Genomic DNA, 23,354 nt, shown 5'->3' on the forward strand with positions numbered 1-23,354 from the left:
TGTTGCTCAGAGGTAGAATGCCCCTGGGTTCAATCCCTAGTACCAAACAACAACAACAATAGTAATAGCAAGTCACACACTGGCAGCACCCGAGGACCTTCAATGGGCTTTCAGTGTCATAACCTGTGTGTCTTAGTTAATGTAGGAGGACGGAGCTCTGCCCTTAGCCTCCTTTTCACAGGAGTTGCTGCTGCTCACAGAGGTTTAGGGCTCACCAGGGTCACACAGCTGGTGGGTGACTACACTGGGCTCCAACCTAGCTCCTGAGATGGCAACCCCACAGCCACAGTGCAGCAACTGCAGGAAATGGGTACTGGTGATAGCTGAGTCCCAAAGAGAAGGGCTCAGGATTGGGGAAGGATGGAGACTGAGCCATGGCAGCTCTGGAGGAGGAAAGACAGCAGAGCAGGGGGCTGGAGAGGCTTGAGACTACACTTGAGGCGCCTCCAGCAAGACCTGCATGTTGAAAAAGGCAGAAGCAGCAGCCTCCCATCCCTGTCTCTATGAGAGGACAGGCGCCTATTGCTCCCATTTCACAGGTGAGAAAATCAAGCCAAGCAGCAGCGGCTACATTGTTTGCCCAAGGCCCCTAGGAACTTAGGGCCCAAGGATCCTGTTAGATGCAGGCAAAGGACGTTCCCACTCCACGTGGGATGGCCAAGAAGTTAATATAGGGGAGATGGGGATCTATGTCAGGAATGAGTCCACACTGGGATGAGGGGAGAGGCTTGGCTGGAGTCTGATCGGAGATGGTGGAGCAGTGAGGCCCTGACACCCTGCTCTGGTTACGGGCAGGCTGCCGGGCAGCATCAGCTGGTCGGGTGTCACCGTCCCCGTGCCTCCTCCCGCCCCCGCGGACCCATCCACTTGGGCTGTTCCGCAGCATCAGCTCCCTATTCCCGGGGGAGGGGTGAAGGTACCAGGGAAGGGGAGCCGAGGGGGAGCGGAGGAGGTGGCAGTGCGCGCCTCCTCCCAGGCTTGCGGGCTTGCGCCGCAGCCGCCTCCGCAGCATCCTCCCAGCACCCCCGGGCCTCCTCCCCCCGCGCGCGGATGGTACGCTCCGCTCTGGTGCGCTTGGCCCGGCTGCAGTGGATGTTGCTAGAACCCACGCGGAGGAAGAAAGAGACGCAGGCAGGCTGCGGTGACCCAAGCCCCTGGCTCAGGGACCCCTTGCCCGAGAGACGACACCATGACCCAGGGAAAGGTACCGACATCTCCCCCGTCTGCATCCTCCATCCTCCGGGCTCCCAGTCTCCCTGTCATCCAGAGCAAGTCTCTGGACCACTCTAAGCATCCCTTCCCTGCCTCCGGTGCCAGGGTCCTCTATGGTCCTTGCTGAATTCAGGAGACCAAAAGGCCCATTTCAAGGAATGGGCTGGCACCCCAAGGCTCTCCTCCCTCCCGTTTCCCTTCTACCCCATGCTTTAGCATCACAAGACTCTCCATGGCTGCCCAGGCCTCTATAACGAGCTAGAGGTGTGACTGTATATGTGCCTTTGTATATGTACGCCACGGTAAGCCTTGAGCAGCAATGCATCCCTCCAGTCCCAAACCCTACCACTTCATGGTCATCTTTGATATCCTCCACAGACCCCCCCCCCCAATCATTATTCCATGTCTGGATACATCCTCTGTGGTCTGGGGTAACTACGGCAACCCTGCATCAGGATGCTCTGATTTGTGTTTGTGTTTTGGCTGGGCATGGGACTGGATGGGATCAGATAAAAACATATTCTTTTATTTCCAGTTTTAGGCCTGATTGTAAAGGAGGGCTGGGCAGAGAATTGGCTGGCCCAGTGGGGTTATGTAACATCAACAGCCTGTGGAATTATACAACCATTATGGCTGAGGGCAAAGGGGGAGGGTCCTCTAGCCCTGTTTAGAGATGCTAAGGATTGGGCAGAGAAAACAAGAAAAGGTCCTCCCCTACCCCCTTTCTTCCCTTTGAAATGAGCTTTGGAGCCAATAGCACCCCTCCTTGGGCCCTCAGGCCCTCCTCTCCCTATTTTCAAGCTCTTTGGGCCCCCACATGATGTCACTGGGTGATACCACTTCTTGCCATTGGCCGGATATCATTTGGGAATGTCATATGTGTGTGGTGTCAGGGGTAGGGCCAGGAGGTTCCAGGGAGCTGGGTGTCAGGGTGGGGGCTGAGATGGGCTTCCCTGTGGTCCGCATAAGGAAAGGGGTCTGGTGGTGGGAGGGATGTGGTACCACAGACCTGAGCTCATAGTCCCTTCCCCCAGGAACCTGAGGACCTTGAACATGGTGAAAATGGAGAACACTCCCTTCAGAGCCTCCCCTTCCACTCCCCACCCCCACATACCAATTACTGTGCCTCTCCTGGGGTGCTGTCTTTCCTGGGGTGAACTTGCTACCCCTGCCTCCTTAGCCCCTTGATCCCAGCCCACCTACAGACTTTCTGGGGGATGGATGAGACTCCTTTGACCCAGCAGCCTCTGGGCTGGGCAGGAACCAGGAGCCTCTCAGGGCTGGCCCATCTCTAAGCTAACTTGAGCAGACTTCCTGGCCATCAGCTCAACTTGGTCTTCTTGAAACCATACCTTAATGCCACTTTCTGAGCCAGGTTCTTTTGTTGCTCTTTCTGATTTTTGTTTGTTTGTGGTACTAGCGGTTAAACCCATGGGTGTTCTACTTCTGAGCTACACTCCTGCCCCATTTTATTTTAAGTGAGAAATAAGGTCTCGCTAAGTTGCTGAGTCTAGCCTCAAACTTGCAATCCTCCGGTCTTAGCTTCCCAGGTACTGGGATTACGGGCATGTGCCACCGCACCTGGACTCTTTCTGCTTTCACTCCCCCCCCACACACACACACACGGCATCTCTCCTTCTCTGGGCATTGCTCAGACTCTCACAGCTCCCCTCCTCCCACCAAATCATAGAGAGGCAGGGACATCTCTGAGGGTACACAGACGAGTCCTTAACCTGCATGGGCGCCTTTCCCTCTGGGCCTCTGTTTCCTCATCTGTTAAGTGAAAGATAGGGCTAACCTAGATCTTCCCAAGGTCCTTTCCAGGAGTGACAGTCCACAGTTCTGTTGTGGCTGGGGGAGAGGATGACATTCCAATGGGATAAGGACAAAACAGGGCCCCGAGTCAGGAGCCTCCTGACATTCCTCCACCCTCTCCTCTTTCTCTTTCCTCCCTCTCTCTTTCTGTTACTTTCTCTGCCCTGTGTCAATTCCAGCCCAGCAGAAGGAGGCTGGTGCCAGGCCCTAGAGCCCACCAGGTCACAGGTGGTCCTGTGACCTTAGACCAGTCGCTCGTCCTCTCTGATCCTCAGTTCTCTCACTTTAAAATGGGGGTCAAGCCGGGCGTGGTGGTGCACGCTTGTAATCTCAGTACTTGGGAGGCTGAGACAGGAAGATGGCAGGTTCGAAGCCAGCCTCAGCAGCTTAGTGAGGCCCTCAGCAACTTAGTGAGATCCTGTTTCCAAATAAAATATAAAAATAGGTCTGGGGGTGTAGCACTGAGGTGGAAGGCCCCTGGGTTCCATCCCCAGTACCACAAAATAAATAAATAAAATGGGAGTCAAAATACACTGGTGGCACACGACTCTAATCCCGGTACTTGGGAGGCTGAGACAGGAGATTTGAGGACAGCCTCAGCAATTTAGCAAGACCCAGTTTCCAACTAAAAAATAAAAAATAGGGCTGAAAGTATAGCTCAGATGTAGAATGTCCATGAATTCAATCCCCAGAACCACAAAACCACCACCATAACAAAATATAACTAGTAATGTGGCAAGACGATGAGAAAGGCGGTGCTTTGACTGAATAATCTGGGGGGTCTGCTATGGGCCAGTCCCTTCCCTGGACCCCAGGGAAACAGTGGGACCACAGAGACCCAGTCCCCAGACAGGAGGGACAGTGACCAGCAATGGCAGGCACACCTAAGACTCTTCTCCCTTCCTCATTCTTGCCCCAGCTCCCCTGTGTGCCTGGCTCTGCTGACACTCAGTTCTGCCATCCGTAAAATGATTCTTGTCTGCACTACAGGTGCAGAGCACCCAGGAAAGTTCCAGGGACCAAGGGGCTGGCCGGGAGGGGTTTGGAAGGCCACCTTTCCCTGGTGACCGGCTCTTTCTGCCTCCGCCCCACAGCTCTCCGTGGCTAACAAGGCTCCTGGGACCGAGGGGCAGCAGCAGGCCAATGGCGAGAAGAAGGAGGCTCCAGCGGTGCCCTCGGCCCCACCCTCCTATGAGGAGGCCACCTCCGGGGAGGGGCTGAAGGCAGGAGCCCTCCCCCCAGCCCCCACGGCTGTGCCACTCCACCCAAGCTGGGCCTATGTGGACCCCAGTAAGTCTCTCAGCTCCTGGAGGAGCATCTGGAAGGGCAGCCCGGCTGGGAAACCTGGCGGGGAGGGAGCTGAGCAGTCACTACGTGACTGGTGTATGCTTAGGATTGGGAGCACTGTTCTGAGGGTGGGTTGGAGGACTCCATGAAAAGGGAGAGATGTCAGGTCTGCAGTCAGGGTGCTCTTAGGTAGGAGATTTTTTTCAAGTCACCAGGCTAGAGCAAGTGGAGGGAGCAGATAGGAGACAAAAGCCAGGATCTAGCTCAGAAAGTCCCTCCTAGAAGAAAGAGATTCAGACAATGGGGTTGGGAGAGCTCAGTGTGGTCAGGGAGGGGCTGTGCGGCCAAGGTACTTTGGCTGAGCTGCAACCTTAGCAGGGACGGGTCCCTGTCCAGGGCTCTTGGAGACTGGGGCTGATCCACTTCACAGTCGCTCTCTGGTCTCCCCAGCCTTTGATGGGGACAGGAGGGCATGGTATGGGGGAGGTGTGCGGGGACCAGCCCAACATCACTGGAGGCCGGGTACCCTTCATAGGCAGCTAGAGGCTGGGAACACACAGCTTCCCACAGGCTGTAAGGAAGGGCCCCACAAACATCCTCCTCCGACCTCAAACCCCTCAGCCTCCCCTCCCCCGCTTCACCACCCCCATCTCCACCACCTGCAGAATTCTAGAAGGGACTCCAGAAACAATACCCAGACAGACCCCTGCTCACAGGGAGTGGCCGCTATGGTCCGTACCTCCCACCACAGGCCCCCTCGGCCAGGAGCCCCAAAGTCTCACCGCAGTGTGACCTACTGGAAAGCCCAACAAGGTCTGGTTTTGGGGGGATGCTTCTCACTGTCCCCAACACCCCCGGGACCGCTTTTTCCCTCCTTTCCCCCTCTGGATTGTCAGGGGTGTGCGCAAGTGAAGGAGAAGTAGAGGCTGAGGGGGCAAAGGTCCCCAGGCCCCAAGTTGGGTTTGCAGTGAACCTGCCTCTCCTCCTTCCTCCTTTCTCAAGTCTAGTTGCTACAACGGGCTGCTTTGCTGTAAGAAAGATTTTTCCAAGGAACTATGGAGGCAGGAGGACAACTGGCTTGCACTGGCTCTGAGCTCATTTCAGGGGAGGCAGACCTACTGGGGTCTCTGCCCTCGCAGAGTGGGCTGTGCAAGGAAATGGATGACTCTACAGGCGTAGAGGCTCACCCAGCCTCTACCAGGCAGGGAAGGCTTTCTGGAGAAGGGGCATCCACGCTGAGTCCTGAAGGAGCCCACGAGTTAACCTAGCAGAGGCAGAGACACAGTGTTCAAGGGTGGAAGAAGAAGAGGCTGGGCAGAGTCCAGGGCAAGAGAGGATGTGGCTGAAAAAGAAAATATGTGATGGGGCGGGGGGATGTGCAGGGAGCTGGGGAGGACTCCGCTCTGCTAGGAACTTAGACTTGAGTGTGAGTAGTGGGGAACCACTGATGAAGCGGGGTGGGGGCTGGCACATCAGCTTTAAAAGGCCCAGAAAGAGGCCATTGCTGCAGGGGGAGAGGAGGAGATTATGGAGACATGCTGGGGACAGTGGAGGGGAACAGGACCTGGGAGTGGCCCAGAAGAGGGGCACAAGAGACAGGGCGATGCAGCGCCCACCAGGCACAGAGGACACAGGCTGCCATTTCTGTCTCCTTTGGTTTCTGTGAGGTGGATATAGACTCATAGCAGAAGAGGTTCAGAGAAGCCTGGTGACTTGCTCAAGCCAGGCAGCTCGTCACCCTAGGAAACGAGTCTGCCTGGAAGCCTGGGTTCTAGGACCAGCCGTGAACCTTCATCCCCACCTGGCCCTGGATTCCCGTGGAGCCTCAGGCCAGACACATGCAGCCAGTTCCCTGGCCCAGCCCAGGGGCCTCAGAGGAAGCCAGGACCAGGACCTTTGACCCTGGCCTGTGCTGAGTGGCCTGGAGACCGGCTGTCCCTTTCTGAGCCTTGTGCCAGAGGTGGGGGCACGAGACAGAAGGAACACATTTGTTTGGCAGAGCGTGGCCTCCAGAGCCCCAGGCAGGGTGGAGGGCAGGGGAGGGGAGAGAGCAGCTCATTCTCAGGACCCAGAGCAGGAAAAAGCAAGAGGTGACCAGGGAGAGATCTGGGTGGGCTGGGGTGGGGCGTTGAATAAGGACTGGAAAGATCTGGGTAGGTCCCACAGCCCACTCGGCCAAAGGCAGCCCAGCGGGCGCCGCTGGGGATGTGTCTCGGGTGTCTAGGTCCAGGAGCACTCACAGCGCTCACCTGCCTGCAGGCAGCAGCTCCAGCTATGACAGCGGTTTCCCCGCGGGGCACCATGAGCTCTTCACCATCTACAGCTGGGACGACCAGAAAGTTCGCCGGGTCTTCATCAGAAAGGTAAGTGCCTCTCCTTCGCTCCCCAGCACCGGGGGGCTTGGCGCTGGCCAGCCCCTGCGTGCAGGAGCCGCCGCCCCCTCTTGCCTTCACTTCCCTGGGTGCCCTGAGTGGCTCCCGCTGTGGGTCTGGCTCCGGGCATCCCAGTACCCCTAGGAAGGAGGCTGGGCCGCCCAGGAGGTGAGCTTGGAGATTCAAACAAGCCCCTGGGAGGCTGAGGACTCCCTGAACCTACCTGGACCCACACAGGGGTCCCCAGCCTCAGGGAGCCCCTCCCGCCCCCAGGTCTATACCATCCTGCTCATCCAGCTGCTGCTGACCCTGAGTGTCGTGGCTCTCTTCACCTTCTGGTGAGTCTGCAGGGTGGACTGGCACCTTCAAGGGGTGGCTGTGGCCAGGCCTGGGCAGGAGGACCCCCACCAAGCTCCTGTGGAAAGTTCCCCTGGAGAGATTTAGGGGTCCAGTCGGCCTTCTCATGCTGGGAAGGGAGTTAGGAGGCACAGCATAAGAAGCCATCGGTCCCGTGGGGGTGGGTGGGGGCCCTGGGCCTGTGGGTGCCTGGAGGCATCATTCTCCATCCACCAACCCCAGGGACCCCTGCGTGGGGGTTGGGGGGGTACTCTCGGGCCGCCAGGGGCTGCATCCCTCCGCTTCTTCCTGAGTCCCGTAAACTGGGTGGTGCAAATGTTAATCACATATGGAAACCCCGGGGTACATTCTGACTCTCTCTCTCCCTCCCTTCTCTGCAGTGACCCAGTTAAGGACTATGTCCAGGCCAACCCGGGCTGGTACTGGGCATCCTAGTGAGTACACCCCACCCCAGGTCCCTTCCTAGAGAAGGCCCAATGGCAGGAGAGGGCATCTCTGTGTCTCTGCTGACAGGTCCAAGTCCATGGCTTCCCCGCATGGCATCCCTGGGGGGACGGTTCCCACAGTTGTCTCCAGCCCTGCCCCATTCTGCTGGCTACTGAGGGTGGCCGAGGACTCTTCTGGGGTACTGGGATCTGACAGATGGGAGATGGGGCATAAGTTGGGAAAGTTGGAGCTGGAGCCAGAGAGAGACCCCCCCCAGACCCTAGCTCTACAGGGGAGGGGGGCTGGAACACCCTGATCCCACTAATAATAATGTTGCTACTCTTATTAACATTGCTATTATTAATGCTTACGAAATTATTAATCATAATAGCCACCACTTAAAGAGTACCTAACAAGGGCTGGGCATCCTTCTGTGTGCTTGACGTACAGTATTGCATTCAATCTTCAAATCTACTGGGTATGCTTACCTCAGAAAACTCAGGCCCAGAGAAGTTGAGTAATTTGCCCAAGGTCACACAGCTAGTCAGTGGTGGAGCTGGGATTCAAACCCAAAATTCAGGTTAAGGCTTGTGCGCTTAATCCCTCCGTTTGGCAGTCTCCTTTCAGCCCTCCAGCTACTTGACTCCTGCCAGTCCTATAGTCTTCAAGGAACATGGCAGGGAACTTGGGAGAAAAGTTTTGAAGTTGTAGGTGATTCTGATCCTCTTTTCTGGGTAATTAAGGGGCAACACTAGGTAATTACAGAACCACCCGGGGGCTCAGAGAAGAACTGCTCTTTCTGTAGTCTCCCTTAGCACCCACTGCTTCTGCGGGGGAAGGTAATGGGCGGTGCAGGCAGCAAGCGAAGACGCAGCATTGCAGCGTTCAGAGGGATGAGTGAGCCCAGAGCACCAGGGCACCTCAAGGGCTGGGCCAACCTGGGGGTGCAGCAGTGCACGCCTGTCGTTCCAGCTGCTAGAGAAGCTGGGTGGGAAGGTCACAAGTTCAAGACTAGCCTGGGCACTTAGTGAGACTCTATCTTAAAAAAACAAATAGAAAGAGCTAGGGATGTAGCTCAGAGGTCAAGCACCCTGCGCCGCTCCCCAGTACCACCAAATAGGACGGGCCAAGAAGACTGGGGATATTGTTGCCAGGAGCAGGGTGTCTTCTGCAAAAGCATGGGCGTGAGGGTAGATGCAGTGCTTGGTAAACGAGAGACTGGACTGGCCAAGGGATGAAAAGAAACCTTAGAAAAAGTGGGAGGTGAAGGCCTGGCCGCGGAGCTCGCGCACCGTGGCTCTCCCAGGGCTGTTCCTGGAGAAGTTTCTGCTAGGTCAGTGAGCTCACTGGGCCGGGAGTCGTGTCAGAGTGGGCACATTTCCCCCTGGCTTCCAGGCTCCTTGGAGGAGCAGAGCTGCCTCTTCAAGTTGGAGGTTCCAAGGAGGAGACACTCACACCCAGAGCCTTTCCTGGGGCACAGCACAGAGGCCCTGTCTGCAGAGCAGGCAGGAGGCATGCATCTTGGGGAGTTGGGAGGCACTATTGGTAAAGCTAATGAGGCCCCAGGGACGTCCACCCCAGCCAGCCTACAGGGTAGGTTGGCATGGCCCCCAGCACGTAGTCACCACTGCCTGGCAGCCTCAGACCCCCTGAGAACTAAAAAATAGGGTTCTTAGGTCCCTCCTGCCCACCGAGGGAGGGTCTGTGGGATGCCATGACCTGAGCAGAGGGTGGCAAGGGAACAGACCGCCCGTGAAGGAGCAGCTCAGGAAGCGGGACAGAGTCCACTCTGTGTGCGTGGGGGGGAAGGTCATGAGAATCCAGCCTCCACCTGCTGCGGTCTGGAGCGCCTCCTCCTCATCAGCTCCAGGCCCCAGGTAGAGATGCACCTGGCCGTGGGATGGATGCTGGGGCAGGGAAATTGGAAGTGGGCGTGGACTGTGTGCTTTTCATGGAGTTCTGCAAAGCGTTCAAGGGGTTCTGGAGTTCCACCACCAGGATGCTGCCTTCTCCTCCAGAAAGCCCACCTGGACTCGCTGAGGTTGTGCTCTGCTCTCTCCCCCACCCTAATTCTCCCTGTCCTGCCCCAGGTCTGGCTCTGGTCTGAGTCCCAGTGGGTCTCACCTCCTTCAGCACACCAAATGCTTTCCAAGGGCTCCGTCCTAGTCCCTTCCTTTTAGTGTAGCATGAGAATAAAATAGCTCTTTTCCTATGAGTGGGGCACTGTGCTAGGTAGTGTACATGTCTTCCGTGCATCCTTTCAATAACCCTACCACACGGGTACTATTATTATCCCCATTCTACAGATGAGGAAATTGAAACTGAGAGAAGTTATTGCTGCCTAAGCAGTACAGCCAGGGTAGAAACCCAGCTCCTTCCCCGCACTGACCCTCTGTGCACTCTGCGGCCTCCAAGACTGGGTCCCCAAGCAGGACAAGTTGGGGAAGCCTCGCTGGGTCCCACACTCTGTAAACAGACCTTCCCAGCCCTGGGGCGCAGGCTCTGAAGTACAGATCAGCTGTTGGCTCAGCCTGCTCTCACTCCTTGTCAGTCCCCTGGGCTTCCTCAAGTCCCCAGTCGTCCCCTCCTAGGAGTCTCCCCTTATTGTCTGATTGCTCCCCGTGAGCCTTGGCGTCTGCAGCACAGAGAAGTCTGAGGCTAGAGCAGGGTGGAGTGGGCTGTCAGCCAGCCCCTAATTACAGTAATAGCAGATCCTGCTCCTGCAGAGGAGGAGTCTGAACCCTGAGTCTACGCACGAAGCTGAAACCCTGGCAAAGCGCATTGCCCGCATCCTCTCATTGGGCTTCCAGCAGCCCAGTGACTTGGTACCAGCATTCCTGCTTTACAAAGGAGGGAACTGGGATTTGGTTATTACATGACTCACTCCAGGTAAACACAGCACTAGAGGCACATAAATGCCAGAGTCCGGCTCCAATGTGGCAACCAGAGTCCCTGGATCTTGGTCCCCCTGCCCTTTCTCCTGACATTTTTTCTCAAGGGTTGAGGACCTAGGGACCACAGAGGAGTTGAGGCCCTTAGCTTCAGGCAGCTACTAGTCTGGCCAGGGTGCCAAGGCCCACACCAAGGGTACTATTATCATCATTGTTGAAGCAGCTGACCAGTGACTCCAGTGAGATGGAAAGAGAAGAAGCTGGAGTGTTTCTCAACAGGGGCAGGACAGATGTGCCAGAGCAGGGTGTCCTGCAGCTCTGGAACCTGACACCAACTACCCGCAAGCCCCCAGTCTCTGGGACAATGGCTCCACCTACTTGAGAACCACTAAAGAATAGGAAAGGGTTAAGATGGGGGAGTCCTACTCACCCAACCCAATAGGCTTGTCCCAACCCTGTATCACTTGGTTGGTTTGTTTGTCTGTTTTGATACCAGGGATTGAACCCAAGGACATTCCACCTCTGAGCTACATCCCCAGCCCTATTTTCATTTTTTTTTTTGGAAACAGGGTCTCACTAAGTTTTGGAGGGTCTCACTAAGTTTTGGAGGGTCTCACTAAGTTTTGGAGGGTCTCACTAAGTTTTGGAGGGTCTCACTAAGTTGGAGACACTAACCTTGGACCTATGATTCTCTGTCTCAGCCTCTCAAGTACTGGAATTACAGGTGCATGCCCCCATGCCTGGCTTTCTTGTTTTTGTGCATTTCATGTAGAAAAAAAAATTTTTTTTTTTTGGTGGTACTGGGGGTGGAACCCAGAGGCTTTCTACCTCCGGGCTATACTCCCAGACCTATTTTTATATCTTATTTGTAAACAGGGTCTCACTAAGTTGCTGAGAGCCTCACTAAGTAGCTGAGGCTGGCTTCAAACCTGTGCGATCCTCCTGTCTCAGCCTCCCAAGCGCGGGGATTACAAGCGTGCGCCACGCGCGGCTCATGTAGAAAATTTTAAGACCACCTACCAGGTGCAAGGCCTGGGTTACACAGTGGGGATACTGAATGAATAAATTGGCTGGTCTCAAATGCCACACCCAAGTGGGAAGCCAGGTGAGCTGGCCTGTGGGTATCGGGATATAGGCTCCAGTTGAGGCACTCCTGTGATGCACAGAGGAAACCCCTCCAGAAGAAGAAGCCTCAGGGGTCCTTCAGTTCATCCTTTTCTGCAGGCAAGAGTGTTGTGGGCACATTTCCAGGTGCGGAGCAGGTGGTGGAGGAGGCTGGAGAGGCGGGTGGGTTGGGCCATGGGGGCATCGCCAAGCCTTTGGGGAGTCACATGACCAGATCTGCTCATAGCTTGGAAGGTGAAAGGCAGGGCTGGAAACAGGAGGACCAGATGGTCTCCTGCCATAGTTCAGACCAGAGAGAAAAGAGAGGGCCCAACCTCAAAGGGTGGTGAAGGAGATGGAGGGACGTATGCAGGTCTGAGGCCTGCCAGAGCAGGAGGATAAACAGCACCAGGTGATGAATCAGGCGTGGCTGAGTGAGAGTTGCTGTTGATGCTGAGCCTCCAGGTGGGTGGCTCCCGGTGCCTGCGTCCTTAGGGAGCAGAGGATGGAGAGTTCAGCTCTGCGCTGTTCAGCTTGACAAGTTTCTGAGGATCTGTCTGCCCTGTAGGCCTCTGGATGTTCCAGTCTGGGGATGAGGGGAAAATGTCTATCTGACCTTTGGGGGTGCACGTCCTGTGGGCGAGTGAGCCCACCTCGGGAGAGCAGAAAGGGAAGAGCCACGGAAAAGGAGGCAGGCATGTTCAGAGACTTCCTGGAAACTGAGGGAGAGTAGTCAGGGAGGAGGGGACCCAGACGTGTGTCATCGTGGAACCAGGGAAACAAGAGGAATGATCAGACGTAAGTCAGGTAAGGGCAGACAAGTGTCAACTGGACTCAACAAGGTCACCCGATGTGGCAAAGGCAGCTCTCATTAAATGGGATTAGGCGGGGTTTTCTGGCTTGGGGAGATGGAGAAGAGGATGGCACAGGTGGAAACCATCTTTTTGAGATTCTTGACTTGGAGGGCAGATACAGTGACCGTAGCTAGAGCCAGGGAAGATGTGGGGTGAAGATGGAGAACGGCCAAGAGGTTTGTGTGGGAGGAGAGGCGCCAGCAGGAAGGTGGAAGTGAGAGAGATCACGGGCAGTTGAGGGGGTGGGCGCAGAGCCCGAGCTGGGGGACTGGCCGGGCTGGGAGGAGACGCAGAGGTCCTGGAGCGTGAGCTAAGCAGGTGGCAGGCGGGAGGCCAAGGGAGCCCCGCTTCTGTACTTCAGATCCTTCTGGAACACAACAGGCACCCTGTGCTGGAGTGTGAGGCAGCCTGGGAGGTTTGCAGAAAGAGGAGGGAGTCTGGAATCGCTGCTGTGGAGGGTGGGTGAGAGATCTGAGGAAGAGATGAGGGGGATGGCCCTGTCATGATAAGCCACAGGGGCTGGAGGCCATGCACTGTGGCGGATACTCAGCCCTCATCGCCTGAGTCCTGTACCGGTCTCTGCCCTCATTGCTGGCCAGACAGTCCTCAGCACCAAATTACTGTACAGGTGGCCCACATTGCTCCCACTGGACAGGGCCACCTGATCCACACTCCTGCTTCCCAGGCACAGGCAGGACACATACAGGCCCTGCCCCTGCTGAACTCACAGCCTACTAGGGTAGATGGACAACCAAGTAACTGACGGGACTGGTCCAGGCAGTGAGGGGCGGGGCCTGGTGGGGGAGGGGCGGCAGGTGTGAGCAGCTCCCTGGAGCCAGAGCCTCTGGGTTCCAGTCACATCCGCAACCCCGGTAACTGCGTGACCTTGGACAGGTCACCCGGCCTCACTATGCCTCAGTTGTAAAGAACAAACTTCATAGAGAAGATACAAGGACTACATTAGTTAATATGTATAAAGCACTTTAAAAACTCCACCCAAGCTGAGTGTGGTGCACGCTTGTAATCCCATTACTTGGGAGGCTGAGACAAGAGGATCGCAGATTCATGGCCATCCTCAGCTACTTAGTGAGGTCCTCCACAGCTTAGTGAGACACTGGTTCAAAATAAAGAATAAAAAACAGGGCAGGAAGCCGGCCGTGGTGGTGCACTCTTATAATCCCAGCATTTGGGAGACTGAGACAAGAGGATCACAGTTTGTGGACAGCCTTAGCTACTTAGTGAGGCTCTTTGCAATTCAATGAGACCCTGTTTCAAAATAAAGAATAAAATGATAGGGCTGGGGGTGTAGCTTGGAGGTAGAATGCCTCCTGGGTTCCACCCCCAGTACCACAAAATAAATAAATAAATAAATAAATAAATAAATAAATAAATAAATAAATAATAGAGCTGGGCATGAGGTAGAATTCCTCTGGGTTCAATCCCCAGTACCGGGGGGGGGGGGGGGAACCTTCACGCAGCACAAAGCCACTTTGGGCTGACTGGTCAGGGACAGCTGTCCCATGATACCCAAGATTCAGTGTTGCTAGAAGCAGACTCGTCCCATTAACTCTTTCCCACTTCTGGGACTGGCCCGCCACCTTGCCCACTGCCAGGTTCTAGGATGACTGTGGCCTTCTCCCTGCCCCCCACATCCTGCCTGGTTCCTGTGGGCAGGGTAGCAGAGGGGTGAGGGAGGGTCTGACTGACCCATCCATCTCTCTCACAGTGTCGTGTTCTTTGCAACCTACCTGACCCTGGCATGCTGCTCTGCACCCAGGTATAGTAATGGCTTCAGGAGGGACTGTGGAAATATGAGCAGGACCTCAAAAGTCCTGGCCAGCCTGCCCGCCTCCAGTGTCCCGCACCCCTGCGCAGGCCCACCCTCTCCCGGCTCTGTCAGGCGGGCCTGCCCTTCCCTCCTTCGCTTGGCACTTGTAAGGTGGGGGGAGGGCAGACAGACGGGGGGGGGGGATCGCGAGGGAGTGTGCCTGAAGAAAGGGGCCCCAAGGAGTCCCCACGATGGGCACGCTCCTCTGAACCCCACGGCTTGCCTTACAGGAGATACTTCCCCTGGAACCTGATTCTGCTGACCATCTTTGTAAGTAACTGGTGGGCTGGGCAGACTCTGAGTGGGGTAGGGGAAGGGCAGGCACAGTGTGGGCTTGGAGGGGCAGGGCGGCTGGGCTAGGGACATCCGAGGTGAGGGCACTGGGGGCAAGGGCGTTTTCACCCATCTCCCTTTCCAAGTGGGCTCAGCCCCCTCTGCGTCCGCTGCCCGCTCACTGTGCTTTTGCTCCAGAGAGCGTAAAGTAGAGAGGGGCTTCTTACCAGAGGAAAGAGCAGGGCTGCCTAGGAGAGAGAGGGACAGGAGGCCCTCAAGCTGCAAGCTGCCTGGGAGATGCAGCCTTAGTCCTGACAGGAAACCTGTGTAGGGGTAAAGCGGTCCCAGCACTGAGGGGCATGTGCATGGGCGGGGGCCCGGGTTGGACCTGAGGTGCAGGCTCCCAACATCTGAGTGCCGCAGCTTTCCTTACCCTGCCTCTCCTTCCAGACCCTGTCCATGGCCTACCTCACTGGGATGCTGTCCAGGTAAACGGGCCAGGTAGAAGGAGGGCCTAGGCCAGGCCTGCTGCAGGGACTGGCGGCACTGAGGGGAGCTACCCCTAAACCAGTCCTTCCTGGCAGCACTTGAATGCGGGAGGGGGCTCAGGCAGTCTAGGGCCCTCTCTCTCTCCTCACTCACTGGTCAGTGGCTTCAGGACCTGGCCAGATTTAGGGGACAGAAGTGGGGACATGGAGAGCAAGATGACTCCTCTCAAATGGCAACTTATGACACTCCAGAGCCAGGAGTGGTGGCATGCTCCTGTAATCCCCAGTACTTGGGAGACTGAGACAGGAGAATCTAAGGTTCAAGGCCAGTCTTAGCGATTTAGCAGAGCCCTCAGCAACCTAGTGAGACCCTGATTCAAAATAAAAAATAAAAATGTAAGCCAGGCGTGGTGGCGCACACTTATAATCCACGTGCTTGGGAGACAGAAACAGGAGGATTGTGCAGGTTCAAAGCCAGCCTCTCTGGCTTAAGAGACCCTGTTTCTAAATAAAAATATAAAATAGGTCTGGGAGTGTAGCCCTAAGGTAGAAGGGCTTCCAGGAACCCCAGTACCACCAAAAAAAAAAAAAAAAAGAAAATGTAGTGTGCATGTTTATAATCCCAGTACTTGGGAGGCTGAGACAGAAGGATCATAGGTTCTAGGGAAGCCTCAGCAAGTAGTGATAACCTCATCAACCTAGTGAGATCCCATTTCAAAATAAAAATAAGCCAGGCCTAGTGGCGCAAGCTTGTAATCCCAGCATTCGGGAGGCTGAGACAGGAGGATCGCGGTTCGTGGACAGCCTCAGCTACTTAGTGAGGTCCTTTGCAACTCAGTGAGACCCTGTTTCAAAATAAAGAATAAAAAATAGAGCTGGGCATGGTGGCACAGGCTTGTAATCCCAGCATTTGGGAGGCTGAGATAGGAGGATCGTGGTTCGAAGACAGCCTCAGCTACTACTTAGTGAGGCCCTTTGCAACTCAGTGAGACCCTGTTTCAAAAAAAAAAAAAGAATAAAAATAGGGGATGTAGCTCAAAGGTAGAATGCCCCTGGGTTCCATCCCCAGTACTGCAAGAATAAAAAATAGGGCTGGGGATATAGTTTGGAGGTAGAATGTCCCTAGGTTCCATCCATAGTACCACAAAAAAAAATAATAATAAAATAATAATAATAATAATAATAATAATAATAAAATAGGGCTGGAGGTATAGCTCAGAGGTAGAATACCCCTGAGCTCAATCCCCAGTACCAGTAACCCCCCCCACACACACACACAGGCCTGGGGGTATAGCTCAGAGGTAGAACACCCCTGGATTTAATTCCCAGTACTCTCAAAATGGAGAGACCCCAGATTCATGTCTCTCAAGTTGTCCCTCACCTTGAGGCATTGCCACACTCCCCAGCCCTGTTTAAGATCCTTAGATGGTAGTGGGAGGCCGAGGAAGCACTCTGAGTGAGGGAGGTCCTGACACGGGTACAGGGCTGGGGTGAGGTTACGAGAGCAGGCCCTGGCAGGAGGGCTGGGACAGCAGGGCCCTGCCATGCCAACCTGCTCCTCGGTCCTCAGTTATTACAACACCACGTCTGTGCTGCTGTGCCTGGGCATCACGGCCCTCGTCTGCCTCTCTGTCACCCTCTTCAGCTTCCAGACCAAGGTCAGTGCTGGGGGAAGGCGCAGAGCGGCTGGAGCTGGGGCTGGGGTCGGGAAGAGGTAAAGGCATGGGAGGGGTCTGGGGGTCCCCCCAGGAGAAGGAGGGGACCGGTTGGGGTGGGCGCGCCTGGGCCGCACCCTCCTGTCACTGACAGCCTCTGTCCCGCAGTTCGACTTCACCTCCTGCCAGGGAGTGATCTTCGTGCTTCTCATGACCCTCTTCTTCAGTGGACTCATCCTGGCCATCCTCCTGCCCTTCCAATATGTGAGTGCCCGGCCATGGGAGGGTGGGGAGGGCCTGCTACCCGGGTGCTGTTCCCTCCCACATCCTCCGGGGCAGGCCCAGGGCCAAAGCCCCACAGCCGCCTTCCTGTCCAGCTTCTCCTGGCACCTGCCCTCCATGTATTGGCAGTGTAAGCAAGCAAACAAGGAGGCTTTTCTTGCCGGGCCTGGGCACGGGAGTCGCATCCGGCTTCACCTTTCCCATCCTCCTGGCGGGGGCTGCCCGGAGGGTTGCAGCAGGGGAAGATGCATTGGGGCTCCATGGGGCCCACCAAGCCCACAGGGGCCTCAAGGAAGAACCGACTGGACTCCTGGGAAAGCAGCCAAGCATAACCCGCAGAATCTGACCAGGCAGGTGGGGGGCAAGCTGGGGGCCCAGAGCAGACCTCCACCCTACAAAGTACCCAACTGCCAGAGGTCGATTCTCAGTTCTGCTAGGGGCTTCCAGCTTGTCCTGGGGAATGCTAACTGGGAGAGCGCAGGTGCTCAGGTGCACACATGGGGGGCATCACAGGAGAGCCTTGAAGTTTGAATCCTGGGAACCCTAGAGAGCAAGCAGTTGGACCCCGTGCTGGGGAAATATGCCCCTAGCCACATTTGGTACCTACTCCTCCCAAGGCCCCTGCTCTGCCAGGACTGGGAGGATTTCCTCACTCCCCACCTACCCACCTCCATCCGGCCCAGCCCCAACCTCGGGGCCTTGGCTCCCAGGCCTCCACATCAAGATTGGTTCTGACATTTCCTTGGCTCTTCCCTGGATCCTGTTGACTAAGGGAGGAGCTGGAGCCGGAGCCTGCGGGGAAAGAGGGGAGTCTGTGTATCTAATATGGGGGAAAGGGTTACAGGAAAGGGCCCCAGAACGTTCAAGAGCCCTTTATTGACCCAGGTCTGGCTGATGGGTTGTCTGTTTCCAGAAACTTCTGGGGAGATTCCTGGGAAGGAACAGAGAGCAGGGTTTCCACACCTGGTCCTGGCAGGACTCCTGAGGGAGCAGAGGTTGGGAGGGGGCATTGCTGCGGCCTCAGTGGGCAAGTGCATCATGCACGCTGGCAGAGACTCCAGATGCCCCACACACACCTTGAATCAAGTCTTTGTCCCCTTCCACCTGAGCCCCTTGCCCTCAAGGCAGAGCCAGAGAGCTCTGGTAGAGGGACAGACCGACACCAGACTAAATGGGAATGAGCCGGGGCTGGGAGGCAGGAGCAGCCTCCAACCAGACCCAGGCTGGGAGGCTGACAGGGCCCCAGTAAAATGAATCACCCTCCTCCAGCCTGAGCCTGGGGCTGTGTGTTGAGGGAAGAAGTTCCAGGTCAGTTGAGAGCTCCCTGCCAATTTCTCCTGCGGTCTCCACTCCACCCACCACCGTGAGCACCCAGAGAATCGAGGACCCCTCTCCATCCCAGGGTTTCTTAGGGAGCACAGGAAGGGCTACCCCACATTCCTATTCCCTGGACCAAGCCCTTTTCCTGGCTTCCTGCCGTCCTCTGTCCGTCTCTGAACCCATTCTCCCTCTGCCCCATAGGTGCCCTGGCTCCATGCGGTCTATGCAGTGCTGGGAGCGGGTGTGTTTACATTGGTAAGTTTGGACCAGCTCCCTTTGGGATATGTTCTTAGTTTGGGATCATCTCCCCAGGCCCCTCCACCCTCTGTCTTCCTCACAGTCCTCCTCCCAGACCCTTTTGGCATGCCAGTGGGTGGAGCTAGATCAGAGCTGCACACAGGCAGTCCTATCTGGTGTCCAGGACAGGCCAGCGGGCAGGGGCAGGAAGGTGTGACAGCAGGATGGGAGCTTAGACCGAAGAGAGCTGGGAGGAGTGTCCAGCCTCCCAGAGAAGGCCAGCACTGCCTTTGGAGGTGGGGCCATGGGGCTGTCCTGCCATGTGGAACCAAGTTACTATTATCCTAGGGCTAACCTGTGAAGACTTCTTAGAGCTAGGGAGATCCATCCCAAGTGCCCTGTGAAAGAGAGACACTGAGCAAGCGTGTTCTTTGCTGTCTTCACCAGACCAAGAGTATTGCTGCTGCTGCTGCTGATGGTTATGATAACAATAATAACTAATGTTTACTGAGCACTCGCCTAGCCCCAGATAGCTCCCCATGTGAACTTAAGTCTCACCAAAGGTCTATAAGATCAGTTCTACTGTTATTAAATGAAAATGAGGAAATCAAAGCTCAGATAACATGCCCAGGGTTGTACAGCATCCTAAGAAGTGGTAGGGCCAACATGGGATGGTCCGGCTCCAGAGTGCCACTCGGGGTCAGGGGCTAGGTGGAGAGTGCCTGGAGGCAGATGCCCAGGAGACAAGAGGTGACAGGGACAGATACCTGCCCAGAGGAGCCCAAGACAGGCCTTTTCCTCAGATGGGCTCTAAGCACCCAAATGTGACACTTGTCCCAAGTGGGCATGTTTGTGTTGGTGACATCTTCATGGGAAGGTGTCCAAGGCCAACCCCCATCACCAGTGGATGCAGTGATCCCTCTCCTCTCACTGCCTCACTGGCATGTTCAGTTCAGCTCAGGGGCCGGAGTTCCAGGTTTAGTCACAAGCTCCAAAGGCTCATGGGTGACAGGATCTCCACCATAAGCCAGGGGAAGGGGCGGCACTGATGTGATAAGAATTGCTTTTCAAGCCAGTCACAGTGATGCACAACTGTAACCCTAGTTCTTAGAAGGCTGAGATGGGAGGATCACAGATTTGAGGTCAGCCTCAGCAACTTAGCAAGACCTATTTCAAAATAAAAGGACTGAGGGTATAGCTTGAGGGTAGAATGCCCTTGGGTTCAATTCCCACTACCACCACCACAACAAAATCACTTTCCACATCTGAAGCCCTAGGTGTTAACCAGGCTGGTGCACAGTCTTGTGGCCAGAGAGGCATATCTGGTACCAGGATTCAGGTGTTCTGTGTTCACTGTAGCCCCATCTTCAGTGCCTCCCTTCCTCTCTCTGAGCAGAGTTCTGGGCAGGTTAGATAGGGATCAAGCCAGGAATAGGCTGTGGCAGGTTCCTGTGTTCATTCTTTCTTTCTTTTCTTTCTTTCTTTTTTTTTTTTTTTTTTTTTCCTTTTTGCTGTACGGGGGATGGAACCCAGGGGCATTCTACCTCCGAGCTATACCCCCAGCCCTATTTTTTATTCTTTATTTTGAAACACAGTCTCACTGAGGTTGCAAAGGACCTCACTAAGTAGTAGCTGAGGCTATTTGTGAACCGTGATCCTCCTGTCTCAGCCTCCCAAATGCTGGGATTACAAGCATGCGCCATTACTCCTGGCTATTTCTGCAGGTCTTTATTGAACATCTACTACACGTGAGGTGCTATGCTGCACACGCGGATATTATGGTTAGAAGGAAGAGCACACTTTGTGGCGCATAGTGCCACTCTATGAAGAGTATGGAATAAACCAGTAACTCTAGCCTTGGAATTGAGGACTGGAAGGGCTTGAAACTCCAAACTCTCCTCTAATACATGAGCAAAACAAATTCCAAAGAAGTAAGGTGATTAGCCCAAGATGTCCTGGGAAGATAATAGCAAATCAACTAAGTGTGAACCTGGTCAAGACTAGGGTGCAGTCTTTCTGGGATGTCCCCAGTTTCAGCACTGAAAGTCTCACTTCTTGGGAGACCCCTATATCCTCAGCTGAGAGGGTTGACCATCGTAAGATGCTCATTTCTCCTAGCTCCTGGGTCAGTACCCAGACCTCATGGTGTACCTTCTAAAAAAAAGTTTTGTTAAATGTCAGGCACAAAGCTGGGCATGATAGCATACACTTGTAATCCCAGTGCTTGGGAGGCTGAGACAGGAGAATCATGGTTCTCAGCCAGCCTCAGGGACTTAGTAAAGCCCTCTGCAATTTAGTGAGACCCTGATTTAAAATAAAGAATAAAGCCAGACGTGATGGCGCACGCTTGTAATCCCCACGCTTGGGAGGCTGAGACAGGAGGATCACACAGGTTCGAAGCCAGCCTCTCTGGCTTAAGAGACCCTGTTTCTAAATAAAAAATACAAAAAATAGGTCTGGGAGTGTAGCCCGAAGGTAGAAGGGTTCCATCCTCAGTACCACCAAAAAAATGTTTAATTAAAAATTAAAATTAAAAAATAAAGAATAAAAAAATAGGGCTGGAGGTATATCTTGGAGGTAGTATGCCCCTGAGTTCAATTCCTAGTACTGTAGGAAAAAAAAAAAGCCAGGCACAGTGGCCCATGCCTGTAATCTCGGTACTTGGAAGGCTGAGACAGGAGGATGGAAAGACTGAGGCCAGTCTAAGCAATTTAGCCCTTGAAATGTAGCCAGACATTGTTTCAAAATAAAAAAATAAAATAGGACTAGGGGTATAGCTTGGAGACACAACGCCTTGGGTAAAATCCCCAGTACTAAAGAAAAGTGTTGTTGAACAGGAATTGGGAATCAGTCCAGGAGGAAAGAAAAAGGAAGGAAGGTGACATTTGGGGAGGCAGTAGTGTCTGGAGGCCTCGGAGGGCAGCATTGGCCAGGATCAGAAGCGGGGCCAGGCCAGGGCAACGAGGGCTGGTAGAGCTGGAGCATGAGCGCCATGGAGGTTCAGGCATGAACCTACAGGAGGTTCAGGTCACAGCAAGTGTGGGAGCCACACAGGGAGGCTGCGCATACAAGTAGGGCTGGGTGAATGGTAAGCCCTTAAATCTGCTTAATAATCCCTTGTGTTATTAGAATAATCAAAATAATCCCAGCCATCTGTTCCACCCGTTACATTCTGCAAAACACTTTCACACCTATTAACTCACTGGATCTGCACCACAGTCCAGGGAGGGAGGCAGCGCTGATGTTACAACAATTGTTTTCCGCATCAAGAGCCCTGGCCATTAAGGGGCCAGCGCAGTCTCATAGATGGTAGTGGACAGATCTGGGACCACAACCCAGGTCTCCTGTGTCATTTCCACCAACCCTGGCCCAACCCAAAAGAAGGAAGACAACTTCTTTGGGCTTGGGCCAGGGGAGACACTGGGGGTGGGGGTTTCTCCAGCAATTTTTTTGTCTATCTCTCTTGCATTGTCAGAACTGTCCTCTCTACCAAATTTTCCATAAGCATAGAAACAGGCTGCAATTTCTCCCATCTAAAGGAAAAACCCACAAAACACTCTTGACCCACACACTCCCAAAGCTACAATTCTTTGCTTCCTATATATAGCAAAACTCAGAAGAGAATCTATATTCACCACCCAACTCCTCTTGTCCCTCCTCTACTCCTAGTTTCTACTCCCACATTCTCTCTCTCTCTTTCTTTCTCTCTCTCTTTCTTTCTTTCTTTCTTTCTTTCTTTCTTTTTTTTTGATACGAGGATTGAACTCAGAGGCATTCCACCTCCAAGCTACACCTCCAGCCCTATGTTTTTTTTATTTTGAGACAGGGTCTCACTACTTGCTGAGGCTGTCCTTGAACCTGCAATCCTCTTGTCTCAGTCTCCCAAGTACTGATATTACAGGGATGCACCACTATGCCCAGCCCCGTATCGTGTGTGTGTGTGTGTGTGTGTGTGTGTGTGTGTGTGTGTGTGTGTGTTGCTGGGGTTGGAAGCTGGTTTTGTGTGTGCTCAGTACATGCTCTACCCTGAGCAGCACCCTCTTAACAGCGCTCTCATCCCAGTCCCCAATGGACCTTGCCTGCTGCTCAGCAGCATCTGAAGCAGTCATTCATTCCCTCCTCCAGAAACATCTTCCATAGGGTGTCGAGGCCACCCCTCCCCCGGTTTTTCCGCAGCCTGCCCCATCTCACTGCCTGTCCTGACTCCTCTCTGCCCACCATCCGCAGGGCTCTCAGGCAGCCTGAAGGCTTTGAACACCTATTATGCTGATGACTGTAAATTTCCATCCCTGGCCTGGATTTTTCTCTTGAATGACCGATTTCCTAGTCAGTGTCTCCATTTGATGGCTAAGCGACACCTCCAACTTCACATGCGAAACTGACCTCCTGACCTTTTCCTGGGTGTCTGCTCCTCCCACAGCCTCCCCATCTTCAGATCACTCAGGACATCTTTGGCCCTTCCCCTTCCCTCACCCCATGTTGGGCCCAGCAGCAAATCCTAGGGCTGCACCTCCTATCACCCAGATCCTGACCACTCCTGCCCACCTTCATGGCTCTCCCCCGCATGGACATCCCCTGCCCGGGCTTGTCGTACTGGCCTCCTGCTGGGTGAGGTGTGCCCGCAGGGGCTGCAGTGAGCTCCCTCAGTCCTTCTTCTGCTTTGCATCTAGCAGTTGCTTGCCACCTCTGACCTCCTGGTCACCCGCTCTGCTAAGCCGCGTAGCAACTGCCGCCTCTGTCTTCCCCCTTGCTTCCCCTCCTTCGCAGGTTGGCTTCATTACAAGGACTCGTCCAGAGCTCTCAGCATTGCTGCCTCCCCCTCCCAGATTCATTTCTCTCTATAACACATCTCATTCTCCAACACACTATTTTTCGGATCTATTGTTTATCATTTTTTTTCCTCCCAGCAGACTTTGAGCTCCTTGAGAGCAGGGGTTTCTGTCTGGTTTGTTC

General features: G+C 54.7%; 1 protein-coding gene across 1 annotated transcript in view; it reads left to right on the forward strand.

Annotated features, from left to right (window-relative positions):
* Positions 1–1,189: 1,189 nt before the first annotated feature.
* Positions 1,190–23,354, forward strand: part of FAIM2 (Fas apoptotic inhibitory molecule 2) — a gene marked incomplete at both ends in the record, with an annotated part of 34,869 nt that continues 12,704 nt past the window's right edge. The window contains 11 exons of the mRNA XM_080704895.1: positions 1,190–1,204; positions 4,122–4,317; positions 6,574–6,677; positions 6,960–7,024; positions 7,424–7,477; positions 14,045–14,095; positions 14,377–14,416; positions 14,870–14,907; positions 16,478–16,565; positions 16,731–16,826; positions 18,366–18,419. Coding sequence (XP_080561021.1) covers positions 1,190–1,204; positions 4,122–4,317; positions 6,574–6,677; positions 6,960–7,024; positions 7,424–7,477; positions 14,045–14,095; positions 14,377–14,416; positions 14,870–14,907; positions 16,478–16,565; positions 16,731–16,826; positions 18,366–18,419 — 801 coding nt within the window. The remainder of the gene's footprint in view (positions 1,205–4,121; positions 4,318–6,573; positions 6,678–6,959; positions 7,025–7,423; positions 7,478–14,044; positions 14,096–14,376; positions 14,417–14,869; positions 14,908–16,477; positions 16,566–16,730; positions 16,827–18,365; positions 18,420–23,354) is intronic.

This window comes from Muscardinus avellanarius (assembly GCF_963383645.1).
Source record: "Muscardinus avellanarius genome assembly, chromosome: 11".
Lineage (NCBI taxonomy): Eukaryota > Metazoa > Chordata > Mammalia > Rodentia > Gliridae > Muscardinus > Muscardinus avellanarius.